At 40.5% G+C, this 25,112-nt stretch overlaps 1 protein-coding gene across 3 annotated transcripts in view; it reads left to right on the plus strand.

Moving 5' to 3' along the window:
- DLC1 (DLC1 Rho GTPase activating protein) overlaps window positions 1-25,112 on the plus strand; it is a 305,895-nt gene that overhangs the window by 194,889 nt on the left and 85,894 nt on the right. The window contains exon 1 of one of the 3 annotated variants that reach the window (XM_010220565.2): window positions 23,091-23,348. The exons of the other annotated variants lie outside the window; for them this stretch is intronic. Coding sequence (XP_010218867.2) covers window positions 23,234-23,348 — 115 coding nt within the window. The 5' untranslated portion in view covers window positions 23,091-23,233. Of the gene's footprint in view, window positions 1-23,090; window positions 23,349-25,112 lie in introns of those variants that run through there. 3 annotated transcript variants of the gene reach the window in all.

Here is a 25,112-nt window from a genome sequence, read left to right on the forward strand (position 1 = left end):
ACCAAAAATAAAATAAGCTTTTTGAAGTTTTCGAGTTTTATGTTTTAGCTATTAAATGCAAGCTTGAATCAATTCAAACACAGAAAATAGGACTGGATATGAAAATACAAGTGGCGCTGCTCATCTGTAGCAGTAAATATTCCCCAGATGAAGAGCAAAGTTTGTTGGTTCCACAAAAATTTCCCTATGGGAAATGCACTAAAAATGTAAAATAATTTTAAAATCATAGAATGCTTAAGCTTGGAAGAGACCTTTGGAGATCATCTAGTCCAACCCCCTGCACACACAGGGTCACCTAGAGCACGTGGCACAGGACTGCGTCCAAGCGACGTTTGAAGATCTCCAGAGAAGGAGACTCCACAACCTCTCTGGGCAGCCTGTTCCAGTGCTCTGTCACCCTCACTGTCAAGAAATTTTTCCTTAAGTTCCTGTGGAACTTTTGGGGTTTCAGTTTGTGGCCATTTCCTCTAGTTGTGTCGGTGGCCACCAGTGAAAAGAGACCAGCACCATTCTCCTCACTGCCTCCCTTGAGGTACTTATAGACACTGATCAGATCCCCTCTCAGCCTTCTCTTCTCCAGGCTGAACAGGCCCAGCTCCCTCAGCCTCTCCTCATAGGGCAGATGTTCCAGGCCCCTGATCATCCTTTTTTGTTGAACAGTCTTTCATTAATTGCTGGTTTGGTGCAACTTTAATAGGTGGTGCCAGTTCTTAGCTAGATAATCTTTCTTCTACTGTTGATGTTGCAATAGTTAGATAATTTCAGTTGGATGTTTGGTTTCTAAATAAAAATATCAGTTGAATACTCACACTTCAATCTGCCATACTAGAAAACAGCTACAAAAGTGCTGCCAGAATATACATGGGTGTCTGTCAAACACAGATAAATATTCATTTCCATGACACTTATCTCATTGCTAGAAAAAAATGGTCATGGTGCAGATAGGTACTGAAAGCTGATATTCCATACTAAGATTCATCTTGAAGTTTGTTGTTGGGCTTTGTTTGTTTGTTTTTTCCTAAACACAGTAAAAGAGGTGATGTTGTAATTTTATAAATTTGATTTTGCTCTCATTAACTGTTCACTAGTGTAATTCTTCTGAATAAATTGCTTCGCTTTTAGAAGTCATGCCACATTCACTGTATGCAGTCTCAAGGAGAAGCAATTTGCATTTTTCATATCCTTGTAATTTCAGTGATTGAAAAAAATCCACATCAACTTTTTGATAATTATTAGCAAAAAAATTTTTCTTTGTCTGTAACCTCTTAAAATACAATTTTGAGGAAAAAAAATCAGGAAAAACAGGCCCCAAAGCCTTAAAAACCTCTGTGAAAGTGTTACACAACAATAATTAAATCTGAATCATCTGAAAAATAACAGGACCCCTTGGGCCCCAAGTTCTCGAAAAAATATTTATCCAACTCTTGTTTACTTATTCCACCTGCATTAATATGGGCCGCTTCTTGTTAGCAATAAATTTTTTAATCAAAATTTACTGTTGTTATCTTTAAAGACTTTTTTTTTGTTTCTGGAATGTAGTCTCATCTAACTTGATCTGGAAGACGTTTAGGCACAGATAGAAAGGTTAACAATTATTTTTAAGCCTTGTAACAGTAACAAGTGTAGATCATTATTCTTGCATCATATTGGTCTCTTTCATCTATTTTAATGTTTATATCACTTGCAGGTGTGATATTTTTCTAGATTCTGTGATGATTATGTTAATTGTGGAAGCAACTTTAAATGTGTATTAACAGGCAGTCAAATGAGGGGAGTCACATCAGAAAAAAAGATAGTAGTGCTTCAGTGCCTTAGAGTCTGGTGGTGAGCTTATTGAAATTTGATTTCTTTGTTTTGCTGTCTTATTTTAAGCTCCGTAATAAAATTAGCTTATTCTAATCAAGCTATTTTCCCTGGTAGGAATAAAGATGTACTGTAGCTGAGTGCTGCTGCTGGCCACTGTGCTAAATCTTTCAGCTATCTTTTTGCTGTCCAACTCAATACATGTTTTTAAGGCAATATATACTTGCTTTGTTTTGACAAGATGTTGTTATTTCAGAGACTATGTGATTGGGGGGGAGGGAGGAAGCATTAGCACTGAAATATTTTAAACATATTTTGACATAAATAATCTGTGTCATCACAAACTGATAAGCAATAAGAAAGTCTCCCATGACAGACTTCATCACTTGTTAGTTAAACGCAATCAGAGGATAACTCAGGATAACTCTTCTGAAGGAAACCTTAAGAGATGTTTTGTCCAGTGCCCTGCTCAAGCAGGGCCAGCGGGGAGATCAGACCAGGTTGCCCAGGGTCTTGGCAGTTGAGTATTGAAAACCTCCAAGGACAGAGCTTGTACAATCTCTCTGAGCAGCCTGCTCCACTGCTGGACTGACCTCACAGAGAAAGGTTTTCCTTTTATGCAGTCTTGTCTTCTCTTGTTTCAGCTGGTGCCTGTTGTCTCCTGTGCTACCCCCATGCCCCTCTGGGAGGTCCTGACTCCATCTTCATGGGCACTGGGAAGCTGCTCTTGGGTCCTTCCAAAGCCATTGCTTCTGCAGGCCGAGTCCTCATGGGGCAAGTGCTCCAGGCTCAACCATTCCCATGGGCCCTCCCCTGGACTCACTCTGTCTTCCCGATATCTGCCTTGTGTTGTAGGGAAACAGACTCACTTTTGCAGATGTGGCCAACAAGTGCTGAGTGGAGGGGGATAACCCCTTCTCCCAGTCTACAGCCATCCCGTTGATGCCGCCAGGCCCCTCTGGCTGCCTGGACACGCTGGTGGCGCCTGGTCAGCTTGTAGTCCCCCAGGGCCTTGTTCACAGAGCTGTTCTCTGCCAGGTTTGTCATTTACTTATCCACCTCTCCAGACTGTAAACTTGCAAACAAACAGAAATATTGCAGGAAGTAGTGTCTCACAGTTAAGCTCTTTCTTGGCTTAACTAAAAAACAGCAGAACTCTTAAAATTTACTGAAAGCAACTAATTCCTGTTAGTTTTACATTACAGCTAATTATATTGTGCTCACATTTTAGGACACGCTACTGTAGAGACTGTAAACTGCTGTGTGGTATTGGTATGCTGTGGTACTGTGTGCATCATCCTAATCATGTTACATGTTTTGTAAAGTCATTAGTTATTAAGTGGGTCAATACCAATTTTATAGCCCAGCCAAAACTGTGGTCTGTTATTGTACTGGACTCTAAAAACATTCTATAAGAGCTAATCCGTAGCTAGAAAGAGCTTTTAAAACAAAACAGGCATAAGCAATTTCTTTTCCTTCTTTTTGGTTATAACAAGATAACTTTTCTCTCTTGCCTCTGTTCAGACTGAAGAAACAGTGCAGACAGTTTGCATCACCTGGCACCTAGGATCTACTCCCCAAAGCCCACACAGCGTTTTGATGTTTATATACTGTAGGTGCATACATGCACACTTTTTAACTTATCAGAATAAAGATCACCATTTCACAAGCCCTTAGGGAAAAGGGAGACCTTTTTGTTGCATTCCTCTCAATGGCATGTTCAAAACTCAGGTGAGAGACACCAAAAAGTCCATTTTGGAGTAGGAGGCACCCCTGGAGGCAAAGTGTTTCCTGCTTCCTGCCTCTCCTTGGCAGCACAATGTAACGGTAGAGCTGTATGTAACTGCAGTGTCACGGGTTGCTCAGGCTGTTTTTCATTTCCTAGAGGTGCTGACTGGTGCTCTGAATGGCTTCTGGTAGAGCCAATGGGATTGGAGAGAGTTGCTGCATCCCGATGTAGAATCCCTTGTTCCTATCAGGAAGTGGCACGCGTGAATGAAATAGAGACTTTCTAAGCACATGAAAGATCCATTGGTCTTTATAATGCAACAACATACTGTTCTAATATGCGAAGATTAGTCAGTTAATTGTCTCATGATTACTGAGCCCTTCAGCCTATATTTGCTTTTGGCTGTTGGTGAATATCCTCTTCACAACCCACTAGGAAAGAATCAGGTAGAACGAAGATCATGAGGAGGATTAATGATAAACTATAAATCCTTCAAGGTTTATTCCTGCAGGTCATTACTTCAGTTACATGGGACTTAACTTTGTAAGTAGAAATTTGCTAAACCAACTGTAACAGGATTTTTCTGAGAGTCTCTCCAAGTGAATAGCCTCTATAGTTTAATCAGTTGTTATTCATTTAAAGCCCAATTTGCCATGGATACAAATGCACCTGCTGCAATTCTTTGGCCTAATTTCAGACTGGTAGCTAGGTGCGTCACCCCACAGTAGCCACACAAGGAGAAGTGGGAAGCAAAGAGACAACCAGATGGAGATTTTAACACATGCCAAACTGTAGGCCTGAGATTAGAGAAGCACAGCAGTCAAAATATCTGTTCAGCTGCAAGGGAAAAAAGAAACAAAACAAACCCTGGCTTCCTCCTGGCAGGTTACCTAATTTATAATCTCATCCTGCAATGAATGTTTCTTCATGTTGCAGGGAAGGAAAAAGAAAGACTGAGACTTCTGTTGAGAATCCCTGTCATCAATCTGTCAGTCGCCTTAGGTCGAGCACTGTTTAGAGAGCACGGCCCATGTCTACATTAGAAGCATTTGCTGGTGTAGTTATTGTGGGAGGCTCTCACAGTGCAGATGAAACCCCAGAGCGTTTGAGGAGAGCCAGAGACTTATTCTGGTGGCACAGCTTACACCAGCAATTTGAGTGGAAAAAGTCATCCTATCAAAACAATATTTTAATGTGTTATCCCAAGCATGTTTTCAGTGGGGCAGTTATTTTATATGCATAGTTGGTATATGTGGTCTGACAAAACTTCATGTACCAGAGCAAAGTTGATCAATTTTAATTAATGTTATAATTGTCATCATATCAGGGCATTTGTGGCTGAAAAAAAATGACTGGGAAGTTGAAATGGGCTCTCAGAAAAACATTCAATTTTTCTGAAATTCCTCTAACCTTTTTAGATCTTTTTAGATCTTTTTAGTATAAGGATCAGCATGAAAGTTCATTATAAGGATCTGATTCCATGTTTTGAAACATCAATCCAGAAGCCTCCCATGGGAAACTAACAGTTACAGGAAAAATGCCAGTTTGCAGCTATAACCATGGCAATATCAGGCCATGCCAATGGGTTAGGTAGAACACATTGCTCCTGGCATGCAAGTTACAGTGGCATTCACTGTCAGCGTGGAAGCTTTACCTGCTTTCTGAGTAGAGGATTAAGTATAGGACCTTCCTTCGGGCAACAGAGGTCTTCACCTCTGTTTTTTGGGGGGCTTTGCTTGCTTGCTTGCTTGTTTATTTGTTTTTTCTCTCAACACAGTAGTGCAAGACAACAGAATGAGGTGTTTCTCCTCACAGTGAAGAAATGCACTTCAATGCACTTCATGGATGCTAATGGTTTGCATTTGTTTGGACAAACTAATCACACAGCAATAGTTAATATAATCCTTTTCTCACTGAAATTAGTGACAGTCCTACTACTGTTTTCCAAAAGATGTAATCAAATCACAGAGCCTGTACATATTCAAAATTTGCCCAAGATGTAAAATCAGTCTCATAATATTTCCACTGGATAAATCTGTATTCAGACACTGAATTAATTGTTAATGTATGAAAAATGGTATTTTATACTTAAAGTGTATCGAGCTTTCATCCTTGCTATGTACAAAATAATTTTGTTATGTGAATGTTCCTTATATTTTTTAACGGGTGTGCACTTCCTTCAGGAAATAGTATTAACTAACCATCTTAATTTTAAGAATACTATATAGCTTATCGCATACAGCAACAGAAAAAGTCCTCCAAATACTAAGAAGCAGTCTAGAAATAAGGATCTCAAAATTTGTAGAAATCAGTCTATATCCTAGTACATCCATGCATTCCTCAGCAGAATAAACAACATCAACAAAATAAAATTATTATAAGCATACCTCATAAAAATGCATGTATAGCACAAATATAATAACCAGTCATCAGATGGAAACTGCAGTATGTATTACAGTTGTGAGCAGACATCATGTTTTTAATGAGAAAGTATAGCTCGTCATTGAAAACCTAGCCAAGAAAGGTTCCAACCTAACAAGCTGCTGCTTATACTATGATAACTTTTGCAGTACATTTCAAAGCATTTCCAAAGAGGCAATGTATGATACATTAGACAAACTATGGGGATTAAGAAGTGGACATCTTTTCGTTAAGCAAGTCTAGATAAAATCTTCAGCAAAATAATTAGCATCTAATTATACTAGAAGACTGAGATTAAAAAAATGAGCCATCTTTATTTTTTTCAGATTAAATGTTATAGCTTAAGTAAGTCTAGCTAACTCCACTGATCCATAGAAAGCATTCCACATCTAGAAGATCTTTACAACATCTGTGTTGGGGTTTCATGCTTTTTGGTGCCTTGCTTACCAGTTCCCATGACTCTAACTTACCTCTGTTTTATTTTCTTAACAAAAAAAAAAAAAAAAGTTGTTATACAACTGCATTCTAGTTCAGCTAAAAATATAGTGATCATTTCATTTCCTGAGATCTGTTATTTAAGCTACTTTACCTGTTTTCCTTAAACAAAGCAAAACAAACCCTTAAAAATAAAACAACATAAAATAAGACAAAATAAGTTCCTTGGTAGTAAAAGATATAGTAAATATATTGTAGGTGTAGCAAAGGCATTTTTACTTGCTTAGGGGATTTGAGCATGTTCAGCCTTAGAATTAAACAACTCACTGTCTTGGTGGAAAGAGTTTTAGCCTCCTGCCTCCCAAGTAAGTTTTTAGAAGTGCAATGCCTCTTGCAGGAAATGTAGTGAGTCTTCTAGGATAAGGGTTTAAATCACTGCTTTCACCTTACTCTTCAGCCTTACCCTTGTTTCTTTCCAACATACTGGGTTTTTATTTGAACTTTTACTAAAATGTGATTCTGGAATTCTGAAGCAAATGGGCCAGGTGATTCTGCACTTTTGCCTTTTAATTGTTTAACTATTATCCAACAGTAATTCATTCAGGAAGGAAAAAAGAAAAACCAGAGAGCCAGAAGATCAGTTGCACTGCTGCTCTATTCCGCACATCCAGGAAGCAGGACTCAAATGACTTCCAGCTGCCTCTGTTTCCTTGAGCTCCAGAGTGAAGTAATCCCCAGACTAGCTGTAGAGCAGAGAGGTGGTTGGAAGCAATGGCCGGCCCAGCCTACGCTCCCTGGAGCACTTTGGACCGGTCGCTGCTGTCCCTATGTTCCCGCTTCTCTGGGACAAGCGTTGGGAATGGAGGGAATTGCACCTGGCAGTATTTAGCACTTGGGGTTTACATAGCAGTACCAAAGTGTTTTGGACTGCCTGCTGAGTTCTTCGAAAGGGGTAAGTGGGAGTCACTGTAGCCATAATTACAGCCTGAACATCAAATTCTTATCCACATTTTGGGAGCAAATTGACTGGAAATTGATGAATACATAGAAAACCCCATGTTTGCATAATAAAGAATAAATAACCTCAGGGGTAGGGCCCCACATCAATTTAGGTGAAAATCAGCCCAAACATATCCACGCTGAGCAAGCAATGCCCTACCTAAAGGTTCTAATGCTGCGGGAAGCCGCATTACCTTTATTCCTAATATACCCTTGGAACGGCAGATCTCACGGAGTCAAGGAAGTCTTGGTGGACCCACCAAGAGAGCTCAAAAGGGTAATGCTTTCCTGGGCTTTATTAACACTTAGGTGTTAATAAAACATGCCTTTGGGAAACAAGAAAGATGTCCTGTGTGCTGTGCTGATGGTTTTTGCTGTAAGTAGGGAAAATTCTGGAGTATAGTTTTATCACGGAATTAGGATATGGTGTTTTCTCACATACCCTCCCATAAAATTTTGAAAGCATTTCAGTTTTTACCATTTTAGAGTTACACAGCCTTTAGCTAGATGTGTTCTAAAAATCTGATTTGTAAAATTTTGGTATTTATTTCTAACTCTTTTTAATTATGGGAGTGAACAGTCATAAATCATAGTAGGAATTCAGGTGGACTGTAGTTTAATTCATAAAGTGTTAATGGTCTTCATGTTTTATTAAATAGATAAAGTTCCTGGAGCAAAAAAAAAGCCTAATTTATATTCTCAGACTAAAAAAAAAAAAAGTACTTTAGAATGGAAAATATGGATCAACCGAGATTACTTATCTGTAACCACGAGATAGAGCACTTTTCCAAGGAATAATTACCACCCTAATCAAATTTACAACCTGTGGAAATTTTAATTAAAGATTATTGTTAAAAATATCCAAAAGGTAAGAAAACCAAGCAGCCATAACTCTGTTCTTCAGTGCTGTTTTAAAATAGCTTTGCTGCTGTGATTAAACTATCATCATATTTGTAACACCTGTTTATGTAGTTAACTGATTTTGCAGATGCCATACAAATTTATTTTCTCTTTAATTACACAGCCCAGATCTCTTGAGAGAACCATGGTGGGTAACACGGAGACTGACGCCTGCATATGAGAAAATTGCTTCATACCTAACTCTGAACGAACATGTGCTGCTATGTAGCTTAGACCATAGTACTTCATGCTGAAAGCAGTATAAGCTCATAAAAAATGCACCACTCCTTTTAAGTCACCCATTCATTTTTAATGAGACTCAGTTTCCCATGCATCCTTCTTCCTTTTTTTTTTTTTTTTTGCTGGACATTATGGAGCTTTCCAGCTTTAATATGAGTCTCATTAAAAATGCTGGGCTTCATTCCCTGCTTCAGCAGCCTTTATTGGGTGACCTGGATTCCACTGCCGTGCGCCCCTCAAGCCTGTGCTTCGCCCCAAGCCTTCGCTGCCCTCCCTGGATCATCCCTGGGCTGTTTCCTGGGTTCTTCCCGTGAAAACCAGGCAGCTTCAGGGCGCAGGCCGACCCCAGCCAACTGGCCAGTGCCTGCCCGCCAACTCGGCCCTTCATTCCAAGCTGCGCTTAAACTTTTCCAAGGCATCTAAGAGTTGAAATGAACCAACCGCAGGTTCACTCTTCTGGTGCGTTCTGGCCTAAATCTGGTTGCTTTGGGGAGCTTAGGACCGGCCTAGGTGCATTTCTTTTGAAGGGGGGAGTCTTTCTAGCTCCGTTTCCTCTTCCTTAGCACAATAAATAGCCAGCTATGACTCAGGCCAGGACAAACTGTCAAACCCAGTTCACCCCTTCCATCTTCTGCTAAAGCTTCCTTGACAACTTTTTTTTTTTTTTTTTTTTTTTTGGATATGTTTCCACTACTTTAAGTCTTTTTCTCCCAAATAGAAAATCTGTTTCTCCTAGTTCTACCGCTGATGAACTATTTAGACCATTATAGCTGCCCAAAACCCAATTTATTTATGATCTAAACCAGAGTCTGGAATGAAGCTTCCTTATTCAGTAACACCTGCCAGGACTCACAAGCCATGCACACATTCCTCTGTTAGCAAATATACCAGTTAATGCATTATGCTGTTTCTGGTAATGCGTTTGTAAAGCATATATAGTCGTATCTCCTGTCTTTTTTCCTTGTGTGCTTTTAAGGCATTTTTGTAGTTCTTTTAACGTGTTCATTCAACATGTAACCAGGTGAGTATTGTTAATTATCTCAGATTTCATACAGAAAAGCTACCCAACAACAGAATACTATGGAAAGTGGGCCTTTGTCAGAGTTGTGCACCATGGCCACATGCTTACTAACATTTTTCCTTTCTTGGTACTGGAGCAGTCAGCTGTAGTATGGTCTGCATGCCCTTTCCACACCTGCATGAAATCTACTCCTTTGACTGAGGGACTTGAATCCATAAAACTTGTAGTTGTTTAGCTGTGGATTTGGTATGGATTCGTATTCATATGCATGCTGTCAATATTGAGATGTGATTTATAGCCTGGCTTACAGTACAAATGACAATTCTTGGTTTTCTCTGTGCATGAATTTGCTGTGTTTGCAAAATACGTACCCTTCTTCATGTACTCTGCTGGCCAGGTTGTGATTCACCTTTGCACTGAAACTGTAGTCGCCTGAAGAGTTTTGTACTGAAGGTGAGTCACAATTTTGCAGTCCCAAATTCTGGTTTCCTTCCTGCTAAGTTAAGGAATTCAAGTACTTCCTGTAACCTACATCACTGAAATGATCCAACTCAAGTATATGCATTTATTGAGCTGCGTTGTTTTAATGAGTTGTCTTTGCACAAGGCGTGCAAGCAGCTACAGTAGAACGAAGTGAGAGAACAGGGAGCTGCAATGTGGGACACAGGCTACAAAGGAAGAAATGACACACTTCTAATATTAGCTTTCTGCTGCTAGTCTATTAGATAATAAATGCCTTAATGAAGCTGCACAAGATGTAGCTAGGTACAGAGAACTTGACATGGAGGATCTCTTTAAATGCTAAGTTGCAGTTCTTAAAACTGAACTAGAATTAGGACCAAGAGCAGCCACACTGCTATTCAAAGGCTACTACTGCAGTCTATGGTATGTAATAGCAGCTATGAAACCCCTTCATAGATTTGAGATGGTTACAGACTGCCCATTTTTAGATCAAAAATCTTTCTTCTACCTCTGTCTTTGATGTGGAGCTCAGTTATAAGGACCATTCACAGGGCTCTGCATAGTTCCCATCTGGACTTTCGTGGTCTGAGGTGTATGGGGTGCATCACTTCTGCTGCCCTGGGGATCTGCTACCTGGACAGGGTCCACTGGGTTGTTCCCCTGATCTGCCCATTTGCAGAAGTATGTCATAGATGTACATGCATATGGCTTTGTACATATCAGTGGTATGTTACTGTGCCCTAGGCCTTCCCTCTGTTACTTAATGCCAAGTTCCCATCTTTATTTCCTGCCAGGAGGCTGAAGATCATGTAATCCCCGTGGGGAGAGAGGAACTGTAACAGCAGCAGGTGTTTACATTGGGCAGCATTTCCAAACAAGTGGCTACTTCTCATCCAACAGGAATCCAGCACGTAGGTTCCTGGGAAAGGAGAGGTAGAGTGGATTTAAGGTCAGCGTGTGCTTGTTGCTAGCGCAACGTTTCTCCTGAACACAAGCAATTCCCACATGAGCTTCCCTGAAAGCCTTTTTATTGAAGTCCATATTCCTAAGCTCAGCTCTTTGTTTCAAGCTCTTAGACTCACACTGACTTGGCCTTTTTTACACTTTCTTGCAGGTAGATGTAAGGGGTTAACATCTAGTCTTCCCTTTTTTTTCCAAAGGTAGCTTCTTTCATGGCATAATTGTCATTGGTAACTATTTATAGCAATTACAATTATGTGAATGTGTATATATATATATATGCATTTTCTAATATATATCATTTCTAATATACATATACAATTATATATTTGTCATTTCATACATCTACATGACTCTTTCTATGCAACTCACTCCCTATATACTTGCATCTTCAAGCTTGTCTTTACACAATGTACAACAATGTAAAAGCCACTTTTTTCATAAAATGATGCAGACTAACCTTCTCCAGAGTATGAAACTTCTCAACATGTATGAAGTGAGAAGTGACAAATGAGAGGGGAATGGTGTGCAAGAAGTTAAGAATTGATGATATGCAGAAAGCAATAGATAACATAGACTTTCTTGGTACAAGAGCAAGGATTTAATTTGGGATGTGTTAAAATTTAGTTTGGATTGCCTCTTACGGAGGAAAAAAATAGGACTGATGAGGTAAAGACATATGGAGGGATTTGTTATATTCTTAATATTTCATAAGTAGGTACAGGAACTATATATAGCCATGCTTAGGTTGGTAATTAATTACTTTACTGAAGACAGTGCAGCAAGATCATTGTCATAGCTGTGTGCAAAGAAATTTGAAGTTATAGGGCAAAAAAAAAAAATCTGTAGTCTTCTAATTTCCAAGGCAGTCAGCTTTGAAAAGGGCATAAGATTCTGGCCCACATATGTAATCTTTTTAGCACTTGATTAAAGAGTAGTATGATTGGATTGAAATAATCTTATCAGCATTCTTGTATAAATGCCACATTTTGATATCATTTTCCAAAGCATTTAAATGTTTTTCTTTAATTTGATTCCTTATGGATAGAGCATTAAAGGGGGTCTCTGGGAGATATCTCCTAGTTTGCCTAAAGACACACCGACCTACAGATTCCATAGTGCTGCCTTTAAAAGGTTGCCAACAAGAGCAAGCACAGTCTAGCTGACTGAGCATATGAAAGAGCATCTGCTGAGTTTCTTCTGTCTCTCTCTTCCTTGCGTTTGTTGTGCACATCAAGCAATGATACCTGCTTTTAGCTTATAAACACTTTTTTCTATGAGAGACTTCATACAGTAGGTCCCATATCCTCCGTTTCTGCAATTAAATAATGACAGAGGAAAAAGGAAGCTAGATCCTTGGGAAACAACATTTGGACTGATGTGTGAGTGTGTGCATGCATGTATGTGTGTGAATGTTCCGTGCTTTCTTTTAAGTATTACTTAAATAACGTGTGGATTCATACATGAATCGTTTAGGTTTTAAAAGATCCAGAAACACATGATAATGTTTGTAAAAGGATGTTCTCTGCTTGCACCCACACTTTACACTGCACACTGCCCTTATTTTAAAGCAAATCATGCGTAATGAGAGTGATAAATACCATTAAAGGTGAAATAGTTTGCTAATAAATTTACAGAGGGCATCTGGCTCCCTATATCTTTGTGAAACTCCAGAATTCCCCATATATGACATGCAGGAAGAAAGAGAGATGATCTCCTTAGCTGTGAATGTGAAATGATGAGATAAAAGTCCAATGATAATGTTTAACTGAGTATATTGCCTTGTCATCTGCTGGTATCTTTGTGGTTTAATGCTCTTAAATAAGTCCCATGTCTTATGATGTTACATGTCATTGTCCAGTTCTCATTTTAAATCAAGGTGAGGACAGAGCTAAAGACCTCAGTGGTTCTGACATGAGCTTTGTGGAGACATGAACCTTCGATATATCTTAGCAGAGCCCAGTGAGGCAAATCAGGATCGCTGTTATTCAGTAAATAGCAGATCTGTTGCAAAATCTGCTAAGCAATGCAACCCTACTTTCAGGGTTGGTTCTTTTTAAAGATACTGTGAACTGATCTTTTTTTTTTTCCCCTGCATTCTTTGGATATTGATATATCGTTCCTCTGGCAATCTGCTAGTTTATCGTATTAGTTCTTACTATTTAGATTCTGATCTTGCTAACTTAAATGCTTAAATATAAACTCTACTGGGGACTTGCACTCTAGCTCATCCATGCTTCAGTGCTATGTTCCTTTTCACGTTTAGATTTTTTCTTGATTTTTGTACTCCTCATGCAAAAGCTCCATAAATTAATGAGTCCTATTAACACATAAACACTCTCTCAAATGTCAATTCAGTGTTAAACGTTGTGCCACCTTAAAAATTTCCACTCTTTTTTTTGGTGTGTTCACACTTTAAATACTTGTAGACTGTTATCATTACTCTCCCCTTGCATTATTAGCTGTCATTTGGATAAGCAGAACATGTTTTAATCTTTCCTCGTAAATCATACTCTCCAGCTCCTTAATCATTTATGTTGCTGTTATCTGAATTTCTTCAAAACTTGTTGACATTTCATGGTACTGGAGAGGCTAAATCTACGTGCTGCATTTATGCAGGGGTTTCATTAGTGCAAAATAGAGTATGTCTCTCCTGTTCTGTCAACTGTTCTTTTTGGAAATTTTAAGAATGTAAGTAAGAGCTGTTCTTTCTATTATAAAGGTGATCAAAAGGATTAATATTACACTTAAAATATCAGAAACAATAAAGCAGCATCACTTCATATGCTTACCTGACCCTTGCTTTTATAAAGTAACATAAAAAAATTGCAGTTGCTTTGCTTCTGCTGAACTTACTTTGCTCTTAGTGAGGCTTTGTAAGTAATTTTTCTGTATTTGGCTGCTGTTCCTGTTTTAGATATTGAGGTTCTTACAAGGCCTAATTTTGATTGAGCCTGATTTGCTCTTTTCATGAAGAACTATATCAATCAGTAGTGTAATAATGGTCTGGAAACTGAACCTTCCTAGAAAACAATGCACTTTTCTCGGAATGGAATTTTAAGGTCTTTTATATAACCCGCCCCATCATTTAGATCTCTTTTTAACACAGCAAAAAAGAGCATTAGAAAAAAAAGAGTATTTTTAACTGAAGAAGACCAGAGCAATTAACCTTGATTTCTGAGCGCAAATTAATGCTACTATGTATCTCTTAATTTCTTTCCAAAAATTGAGTTCACCATAAAACAGTATTGGGTCGGGGAGAGAGCTGTGACAAACCATAGTTGAGGGTATGAGCCTATCACAAGACAGGGTCCACATTTTTACCTTGTTCTTGACTTTAAGTGTGCAGTTTGGCAAACATCTGCTAACGAAATGTCCTCCCAAAATAATTCAGAGGAATTACCCAACGAGAACCAAACAGCCTCAGGACTTGAAAGTGAGGCCATGTAGCACTGCATGGGCTTCCCAATGCCCAAGGCAGCCTGGGCAAGCTGGCTGCTCTCCCCTAGCCATCCCCAGCACAACAAGTGCCATCCCCAGCATGACTCCGTGTGAGGATTTTTCCATGCACTGCTGTAATGCTCTGGAGGGCAGATATGCCATGTCTCAAACCAGACGCCAGCGGGAACAGAGTGCATGCACAGGGGAATTCAGCTGATTATCTGCAAAGTAAATTAAGGAAAGGTATGAAGACGTCCAATTCCTAGAATAGCAAACCAGACTATGTCATGAAAACCTCATTTAACAGCGTTGCTAACTTCATGGAGTAAATATGAAACATTAACATCTAGTAATAACCTTAGCTGAAGTTCAGATTTCCTTTGTATATATTTAAGGTGTTCACAAAGGCTTCATTGTAGCTAACTATATTTTTCAGTTCATATGATAACTGCTTTAATCTTCAGGATAATTATGTTTGACACTCCCCACAAAGCTTCATCTTGTGTCTGTGATGCATTAAACTTCCATAACGGTGAAGTGAAACACTAGATTCTTTATCTCTGTAAGATGAGGCATCAGAACTTGTAATGAGCAGTTACAATATCAACTCAAGTCTTGTAGTGAACCCACAAAGAAAGAGATGCTATAAAATAATGCATAACACATAGAATAGAGGGGTATCATGGTTTAAAAATACATATATAGAGAATTGTACTCAACACCATGAAGAATATTCTGCAGCAAGGAAGGCGCTAAGATCTTCTGTTTAGAGCAAAGACAGTAATTGTTTAAAGTGGCGTCTGTTCCATTTATCATTTTCTACACTAAAATAGTACACAAGGTGCTTGCTAGCTGACTTATAGTTGCCAAATGGCCCCATGCAGTGAAGACGTCAGTAGGGGTGAGGAGCGTGTTGTCCTCTCCTCCCCTGCCCTGTCTCCTTAGTTGCTGCCACTGCTTCACGAAACTGTCTGTAGGAAACTCTCAGAAAGGACTGTCTCTACAAAATACCAAATTCCAGTATCAAATTGCAATGAAGTTGTTAAAGAACACTCCCTATAATTTTTTGGCATGAACAAAACATACTCTTTCATTCATTTTCCTCTAAGAAAAGGTTTTAAAAGGAGCACATTAACACACCTCAAAGAAGTTCTGTTCCAGACGATTCCAGGACAAACTCCTCAAGCATGGTAGATACCAGCAACTGAAAACAGGAACCTGAAAAAGTTAGGCAACTTTGACAATAAATAGCATTAAAGCATTAAAAGTAAATAGCTCTAGATAAATATTAAAATCTTGAAATATACTGAGAGGCTATTCTAATGCATATCCAAATGTTTAGGTTTTGTTTGGATCCTTCTTGCTGATACAGATGTCATCACTTGCTGTGAAAATTTCATTTTTTCTTCAATTTTCTCTGTCTTTGAAACCGCAAGCCAGGAATTTATTTAGTGTTCTACTTTTGGGGTTTTTCACCGTGACAAACCTTCTGCATAGACGGTGTTTCACAGCGTTAGCAGCGGCAGCAGCAGGGATTATTCAGCCCCTTTTGACGTCACTTAATAAAGCACAGGCAGTACTAATGAAGATGACTTACATGAGTCCCCTAAATCTCACTAAATCTTCTCAGGAATGAGCCTTTTCCATCTTCCTCTGCAAACACTTGAAGTTTCCCTTTGGTTTAAAATTTCTTGCTGTCCTTTGATCTCCCTGTCGAGCGTGATCTCAGTCTGTGCTCTGAAGTATCTCCCTGCTCACCCCCTGGTGCAGATGAGTCCATAGGCTCGTGTGACAGCCCCACACCCATGTTCTTGTCATTGCTGTCTGCACGGACACCAGCCAGTCACCGCCACGTTATTTGGAACTTGCTGAACCATGTTTTACAAGGAAAGTGGTTTTATTCACAAGCAGTGTTTTTGGTGATGACTGCAGACAAGCTCTAAAATTTTGTTGCTTTGCCATCTTATTCATATTGTACTATTTGGTGCAAAAGATGGCTAAAGAGGAAAACCTTTAAACTAGGCAACCTGTCATATCAGTATGATAGCACAGGCATAAAAACAGAAAAGAGAATGAGAGAGAAAGATGGAGGGAGACAATAGAAGTCAAGAAAGGAAAATTGCTGATTGGTAATAAGATTAGAGAGAAACAATTTTAATAAGGATTAACAATAGGGATTGATTTATTTGGGGAGTGCTGAGCTATGTCGGGTGGTGGTGATGGGGGGATCTGCAGTTTTCACTAAATGCCCCCCCTTTCTTTCCTCACAAATATTAAGTATTTCAAAACCAGTTGGCAGCAGTTTGTGTAAGTCTAGGTTTTCTAATAAGGTAAGGAGAGTTTAAATCTAGTTGCATAAAAAACAGGTTAGCTAGGAGTAATGAAAAGCTGAAAGTGGAAATATATTTTCATTCATTGTATTCAGTTATTTCTCTTTGTTTAGTATTTAATGGCTGTGATTAGAAATGTTTTATGTTCTTCTACATTGGTTTATTTTTTATTTTTGGTAGCATGCAGTGATAGTGAGACGGCAATCCAGAAACAACCAGATAAGCTCACTTTGAAGTGCAGGGAACTCCAATTAAGCTATGGGTCTGCTTGCAAAGCAAGACCATAATCAAATTGTGAAGTTTATTAAACATCGTTAGTGTTTATGTGGAGTCATATTTAATCTGAAACTAATAAGAATATAATTGAAGGCCTCAGCTACTCTACTGGCTTTATATAAAGCCACCAGCATGCATTTATCAGACAATAAAAGGCAATGCAGAGTCTTTCCAGGTAGATATTTTGACAAGATCTTCTCAGTATTTAGCTGGAAGAAGTCTAATTGCATAGACATTGAAAAGACCACAAAAGCACCAAAACTCACAAAGCAGATGAAGTAGAGTTTAGAAGGTAGAGAAAAGCAGCAGAGAACAACTTGTAAGGCAGCGTGGAAAGGAGAAAAAGAAATGGCAATGCTCAAGAAGAGAGGATATAATGCACAAAAGAGTTCATTGGCTGGAAAGACTCCCCATCTGTTTTACAGCTTGAAACTTTACAAAGGGACAGAATCACAGAATGCTTAGGGTTGGAAGGGACCTCTAGAGATCATCTATTCCAACCCCCCTGCTCAAGAGGGACACCTAGAGCACATGGCACAGGGTGGCAAAGACACCTAGGTGCTAAATGAAATTTATTTTTTTGCCTTATATGTTTGAAAGATTGAGATCTTTTTAGATCAAATCAAATTTAAATAAAGAAATGGCTCTTCCATATAGAGTATTTTGTTGAGTATTTTTCTATTTAAACTTTTCTCTTTCAACAGAGTACATTTTATTTGTGTCTCTTTCCAGAGAGATTTCTTTACAAGCTGGTCTGATTGGTAACTCCATCACATTTAGAGGTCTGATACCTGGGAGATCTCTCAGGTGCTGAAGATGTGACCACGCTGTATTTTCTGTGGGAAAGCAACGCATGTAAAAGCCAAAATGCAAAGTTCTCCTTTCGCAGTCGGCTCTCCCAGGCAGCCTTCGGAGGCTGAGGCGAATCCATGACTGCTGACACATGCTGTGTACCCAGCAGGCTGTTTCATAACATCCAGGATTTGGTGGCCAAGTCATGGTTTGGTTTTGTAATGCTTTCGGAGAGTTACAGCACTGCTGTTCTGTTTCTGCAACAAGGGGAAAGATGGTTTCCTACATCATAGCAGGGAAGCTGCACAGGCCGCCAGAGGCAGAAGGTCTGAGTTTGCCATACCCTTTCTTGCAGCCTGTATCAAAGGCACAGAACAGCTCAAAGTAGCAGCACAGTTTTTAAAAAATAGACACCTCTGCGTGGCTGCGCACGTTTTGACTCCATGCATCCTCCCCAAGTCAAGAAGCCAGAAACACACAGATGAACCAAAGAGATAAACTAAGAATTTGCACTTTTGTAAACACTGAGAAAGGAAGTTGATGCATTTTGACCAGGCCTGAAGAGCATTAGGCTTGCATAACTAGGTCCACTGTTTACTTCCTAGATGCCAGAACTAAAACTGAAATCGTTCCCATCAATCCTAGTACCTGATGCAGTGTGCTCTTTGCCTTAATGCAAAAAAAAAAAAAAAAAAAAAAAAAAAAAAAGGATTTTTTACTGTTATCTTAACAGACTGAAGTATGGATAGATCCACCTAAAGGAGCGAAATCAGGTGCATTTGTCATCCTTGTGCTTGAGCTGTTGAGGAGTGATGATGATATAAGGAATTCACTCCTGCCTTCTGGCCTCGGTTGCTCTGAGAATGATGTATTTAGAGATGAGCAGCACTTTAAAGTAACAGCTTAGAGAGGAAGTTTAGCAAAGCACTGCTTTGCCATTGTAAATAAGACATTTCTAAAAAGAGTCCCAGAAAGAGTAGGAGGGAAACAAGTGGAACTTCTGAAACAGTGGAGGATGTCGGTGGTTGCCCCGCGGAGGGGAAGGCAGAAGGTGCAGTGCTGGCCTGGGGGCCGGCGCGGCTCTTCTCAGGTAAGTCCGTCAGCGCGAGGCCAAGCGCTGCCCCGCTCCCAGCTGGCCGAGCAGGCGGGCAGGGACCTGGCCCGTATAAATATTTGCCTCTGGAATTCCACAAAAGCCGTTCCCCGAGCACACATGCTGTTCTGCACGTGTGTGCTGCCGCGTCTTTCCTCGGGGTAAGCTGTAACCTCTCTCCCTGAGCACTGACTGCTGCATTCCTCGCTTGTCAGCAACAGACCCCCGAGCTCCCCTAGACTCTCCTGCGTGTTATTTTTAGTCCAGGACACGTCTTTGTTCATCCCCTCCAGCTCACCTTTCGACCATAACTGTTTCTTTGTTGCTTCATCCTGGCCATTGAAGAGGCAATACTGACTAGAATGAAATAAAAGTCTTCTGGAAAACAGCTGAATACTAGCTATGTAGCAGGACTTTGAACACCATGAATACTATTCAAGTACAAAACTTCTTTCTGCTATTGGTCTTCCTTTGGTTTCTCAGTAAGTGAAGGACAGCATTATAGCTGCATCATAAATTTTACCTGAAAGCTAGTGAGTTAGAATTTTGATTATTTTTGCTTGTATTTTGCTACAGTACCTGTACATAGCTACTTGAATTGTAACTATAAGATGCAGAAAGGTGTATAGACCACTTTCCAGCTGAAGCAAGATGTTTGTTTTCAGGATATTTTCCATACATTTTCAAATATAACAGCAAAAAGCTTTGCCATTTTCTTTGAAAACATTTTCTCTGCCAGTCCATAAATCTCACTATTCAAATCTTTTTTTTTTTTTTCTTTAATATCATTCCCAGTCCTCTAGTTTAACTGGTTTAACAGCTTTCCTTGTAAATTAACCTAATACATTCATGTTGACCTACATCAGAGATTTACCAACTGAGGTCTGTACACATTTACCTGGCACCGGTGGCATCCTCTGCCAGGTCAGACCATGAGCCTGTGTTTATCCGAGTAACGGAGTCAGCTTTTCCACACAAACAATCTGAGGGAAACTGCAGGCATGTGATTCAGGCAAAAGTCTCCCCACAAGCAGACACATTTGCAAGGGGAGAGGGAATGTGTCTGAGCTACAAGGAAAATATCTCCTTGTGAGGAATGATCATTTTGGCAGTAACTAGCCTTGTGCAGGTCCAGTAATTTTTCTCCAGTAGCGCTGGGCAATGCAGGCCCTGTATGGAGAGGTGTGCCTGAGATGCAAGGTCTCAGGAGTCGTTAGCAGCCATCAGCTAATTATTAACACAGCAGCAGGAGCAGCTGCCAGCTTTCTTATAAATGCATGGATGTTTCCTAGTACAGAGCTAAGAGCTGCTTCTGGTGGTCATGGTGCCACTTCTGGTGGTCGTGGTCACAAACTCCCTGCTGCTCCCGCTGCAGAATCAAATTCTGTCCCCCCTTTCGGCATCTTTTGGCCTACATAGAGAGGCACAGACCCAAGCTGAGCGCATAGTCCCAGGTGGATGTTACTCAACATAATAGGGACTGTGCCACAGCTCTGCTCTGATGCCTCTTGTTAGCAGAATTTAGGAGTATTTTATACTTTCATTTACATAGCAAACTCTTAGCTCATTTTCTGTCCACAGTTAATGTCACACCTCTCTCTAATGCTTATCAAATTTCTTTGAGTCTATATAACTTTTCCCTTTTAACTGCTTTTCCCTCTAGATCACTAATTTCGAGCTTTTGTAAAATTCAAGGCCTTTAATTTCCTTTCCATATTTCCTATCTATATATAATGCAATCATTTTCCAGTCATGATTCATTAAAATTCTTATGACATGTAATTAAATTCTTTACACAACCTGGCTTAGATTATCTTCTATTGTGTACAGTAACATCAAACAGACTCCCTTTGCCATCTTCCTCTGATGCGTTACAGATTATCTTTACTCCTTCTGTGCATTTCATTGGGTCATTTTGACCTTTTCCAGCTCATTTTGTTGAATTGATTGCACAGGCCATTTTAAATATTTTGAGCTGTGACATGTCTACATATATAACAACCTACAAAAATTCACAAAGAACTTATGCCTGATCAGCAATATATATTGCACTTTGCATGGTCGAACTGCTAAAATGAATGATAGTAGGTGCATCTTTATTAACATTTTAGTTTGGATCAGGAATATACCTTTGAAATGAATCTCTCAATGCCCCCCTTTGGTTCATAGCACCAACCACTCTTGGAGGACGTGAACTGTGTTGCTTTCAAATGGAACTGAGTCCAAGGAATCTGCCTGGGATTGCACCAGTGATCTCCAGCCCCTCGTGTGGATTCATTGAGTCTATGCAACCCACGTCGATCCAATTCAAAGTAAATCTCCCTGGTGTGTCACAACTTTGGTGCTATTCGTTGCACTGTATAAATCCCCTCTTTTGGGGCTACATTGTTGTTTATGTAGATGTAACCACTGCTAGTTAAAAACCCACTGTTTTGCCTCCTCCCTTGTTGCCTTTTGTTCTTCCTGGAGAGTGGTATTTAGTTCAAATACAGACGTATACATACTGGGCTCCAGATTTAGTATCGCTTCTTCTCCTGCAGCTTACTGCTGCCTATTTTAAAAATGAACTAGTGCTCTTCTGAACACAAATAGAAACAGTGCCAGACAGATGTCATCTGAATGGGCCATATATGTTTTTAAAGTTTCTTTAGGTAGATTACACTATGGTCAGAATGCCTGCGTTTGCCTATGTTAGCATTGTCACTTGCTGTTTAAGAAAATTTTACCAGGATAGAAAAGAAAAAATGCTTCTAAACGATGTCTAATCATATGAAATTTCTCTAGAAGTTGGCTGCTTCTTTCTCCTTCCACCTCCTCCAAAGTAGGAGGGATATAAGGGGGAAACCAATTGCAAACTCTAGAGATCCCTCCCTTGTTGCTGTTTTGTTGCTGTGCAAACATGTGTACAGGACATCAGCATTTGCAGATGCTCTATAAAGATAAAAGACAAAGGCCTAGATGGGAAGAAATGATGATTTGCATTAAATAGGTGGTGAGCCAGTTCTTCCCTCTGTTACACTACTGAGAGTCCTGCACATTTCAGTGTCGGAACAAGAGCACAATTGTCTTAGGGGAAATGGGGGCTACTGAAAAGGAAGAGGACTGAAAAGTTACGACAAGTAAGAAAATGTGAAATTAGTAAGTAAATTAACTAGTGTTTAGTTCTTAACGTGTTCAAAAAGAGTGGAAAAACACAGGCTGAAACTTGTGATCCTGTAATTTGATCTGTGTGTGCTGACCTTGTGAGAAGTTATCAATCAATTTTAATGATAACATCATACTTCTCAGGAAAATAACACCATCTGACTTTAAATTGCAATCATTGCTGTAAAAATAAAGGACTGTGGCCTGACTTAGCACTAGGACAGTTTGATTCCCTGGTCCTTGCTTTCACTGATACCCAAGGGGATTGTGTTTGCAGGCTGGGATGTTTCACACATCCCCATAGGCACCTCATGCTAATACTGGGAAGGGAAAAGAGAGGCTCAACTTCCCTTTTATTCCTTCCTTCCTCAAGCAAGTCACAGGCCACAGTAATCAATTAACAAGGTCATTACAATAAGCAAGGTCAAATGGTTTCCTTGGCTGTGGCTGCTAATCTGAGTTACCGGAATCCTGTATAAACTTTTTTTGTTTGGAAGATCTTATATTTCCGTTTAGATACAAAGACCTAATTCCTTTTTTCCCTTCCCCTTCTGTCTCCACTCCCCTTTTCCTGACAGTTTTTGTATTTCCCTCCCCTCATTACTGCACTGACATAAATAACTGCACAGAGAGAGCTCAGAATCAGGCCCTGTTTTGTGCCACAAAGCCCCAAACATGCAAGAAAAATACAGCAACAAAAGAAAATAACTGGACCAGAGATTTTAGAAGAACTTTATCTCTTTTCTTTTTCTTGCCTTTTTCATTTCAAAGCATGAAATATTACCTGAAATATCAGTTAAGCAGGGAAATATCCTAATAAATGAGCATGCAAGTATGTGCCCAGTAAGTTATTTGATTAAACAGGAAGCTAGAATCCTATAGATATCCACAAATAAAGCCCCAAATCTAAATGACTGTATCGTTAGCTCATTTGTAAACTGTTCCAGATGTAAGGTTTTGGCAGCTTTCCAGTAGGCTGGCTGCAGTCTGAGCTTTCCTGCATCCGCAGTGAGAACTGCAATGCCTGACTCTTGAAGGAAAAGCTCCACAAGGCTGGCGACAAATTACATAAAGTAACAACCTGCCTGCTGAGGGGGCTTTCAGGCAGATTCCCCGGGCAGAGAATGCCCCTTTTCCTGGGGTCGGAAAGCAGCCGCTTCGCGCTGGATGTGTGATCGATCTGCATTATGAACCACCCCGCGAAAGCCCCTCTGAGAAGATCCTTCAGTGATCATATCAGGGACTCCACTGCTCGAGCCTTGGATGTTATCTGGAAAAACACGAGAGACAGACGCCTGGCAGGTGAGGCAGAGGTTAAATAAGCATTTTTTTAAGCTGGGCTGCGTGACCATAATCAATAGGGGTAATTAGCAGGATTGTTTGCATAATGAAGCAGCGTGGCTGCTTAGGTAGTTCTCTGATACCGTGTTTTGTTTCTGTGTCACGTTCCTCGGGGGGCTACGCCTACAGCGGGGCTGCGCGGGTTTTGCTCCGTGCGCGCGCGAGACGTAAGTCGCAGGGAAGGCACGGGGGGTTTTGCTCCGAATCGGTGTTTTGTCTTGCTGCAAGGCAAGGGGATGTGCCGCGGCGCGTGGGGCCGGAGCGCGCGGAGCCAGCGCGGGTGCCGCGGGGAGCGCTGGGCTGCGTGCGGATCCGCTGCTGGTGTTTCCTCTGGCAGGGCTCGCGCTGCGCCGAGCTCCAAGCCGGTGTCAGGTATGCCAGAGCTGGGCTGCTGAGATAGAAATTAGGAACAACTATATGGTTGCAGCTCACACTTCTCTTTTGACTTGCAAAGGCTCCGAACCTGAGGCAAACCGTAATAGAGGGCTGGAGAAAATGATATTTTCACTGTTCTTTTATCCCCTCTCCTGTAACCGTCTGTTAGGCTGAAGATTTCTCACTCAGGCTTCGGGGTGGTTATTTTTATTGCCTGGGCGTTCAGAGGTCTCCGGAGGGGCGGCAGAGGGGCCCGCTGGGCGGGACGTGCCGAGCGCCCCGTTTGTTTGTACACTCGCTCCGGGGGCGAGGAGGGAGGAGAAAGGAGCACGACGATAAGATCGAGGCTGGGATGACCAGGAGACAGACCTTGTGGGCCACTAATGTAAACTGAACTTTTGCATCATTTTTCCTGCACTTATCTTTTGGAGAAATATGAGCAGCTAAGTAATGTAAGACATTTGTGATGGCGCACTGATTCCAAAAGCAATTGCATCAGGTAATTAGGCACCGTGGCCTGTAAAGAAAAACAGCTTTAAAATAGGTATATGTATTAGAATCATGAGGAAAACAATATTAAGATAGTTTTGTTAAAAGTCTTCCTCCAGCATCCTTAGGTTAAATGGGATATATGAAGTAGTTTTCATCCATGTAAGTTATTAATATAGCAGTGGGGATAGAAATGTGCTTTGAATCGAAGAAGCTTGTAAAGACCATGTTTTGGCCACAGTGTTGGTATTTGGGTGAATGCTGTGGCTGTTCACACAGGCAGCAAAGGACAGTGAGTCCTTAGCACTGCTTTACAGGGAGACCTCATGGATACATGTCACTGGAGATGGGACAAGGCAGCTACCTTAGTGCTCTGCTGGTGTTGTGAAAGAGCAGCCATTAACCTCCTTTCCCGTGATGAATTGACCTTGGTAGACGGTCTGTTTCGTGTCTCAAAGGTGTGTTAGAGAAAGGAAGCTGGACTTTTTTGGTAGCTTAAGGACTGCAGGGCTTGGAGCAGCAGTCACAACATCAGGTCTTGTCTCAGCACAACTCTTGCAACACACTGAAACCCCAATGGAAGGGGCAGGGAGAGCAAAGAAAGCCTGGAAAGACAGAGCAGGAGCTTACAGAGACCTATAAAAGGGAAGCTGGTGGGGCCAAGTGGACCTCTGTTTAATCTGCCTGGTCAGCTGGACACTTGTTTACCCTGGAATTAGTTTCCATTCCACCTGCTAGAGATGTTTATGTGAATGCCTTGAAGTAAGCTTCTTAATTTATAGTTAAATTCAGAATGGCATTCACATCAGCAGGCTCCAAGAATCTCTGTCCTGCTTCCAAATAAGACAACTACCAACTGTC

Source organism: Tinamus guttatus, unplaced genomic scaffold (assembly GCF_059628265.1).
Source record: "Tinamus guttatus ecotype Peru unplaced genomic scaffold, ASM5962826v1 Tinamus_guttatus_pri_ptg000213l, whole genome shotgun sequence".
NCBI classification, from domain to species: domain Eukaryota; kingdom Metazoa; phylum Chordata; class Aves; order Tinamiformes; family Tinamidae; genus Tinamus; species Tinamus guttatus.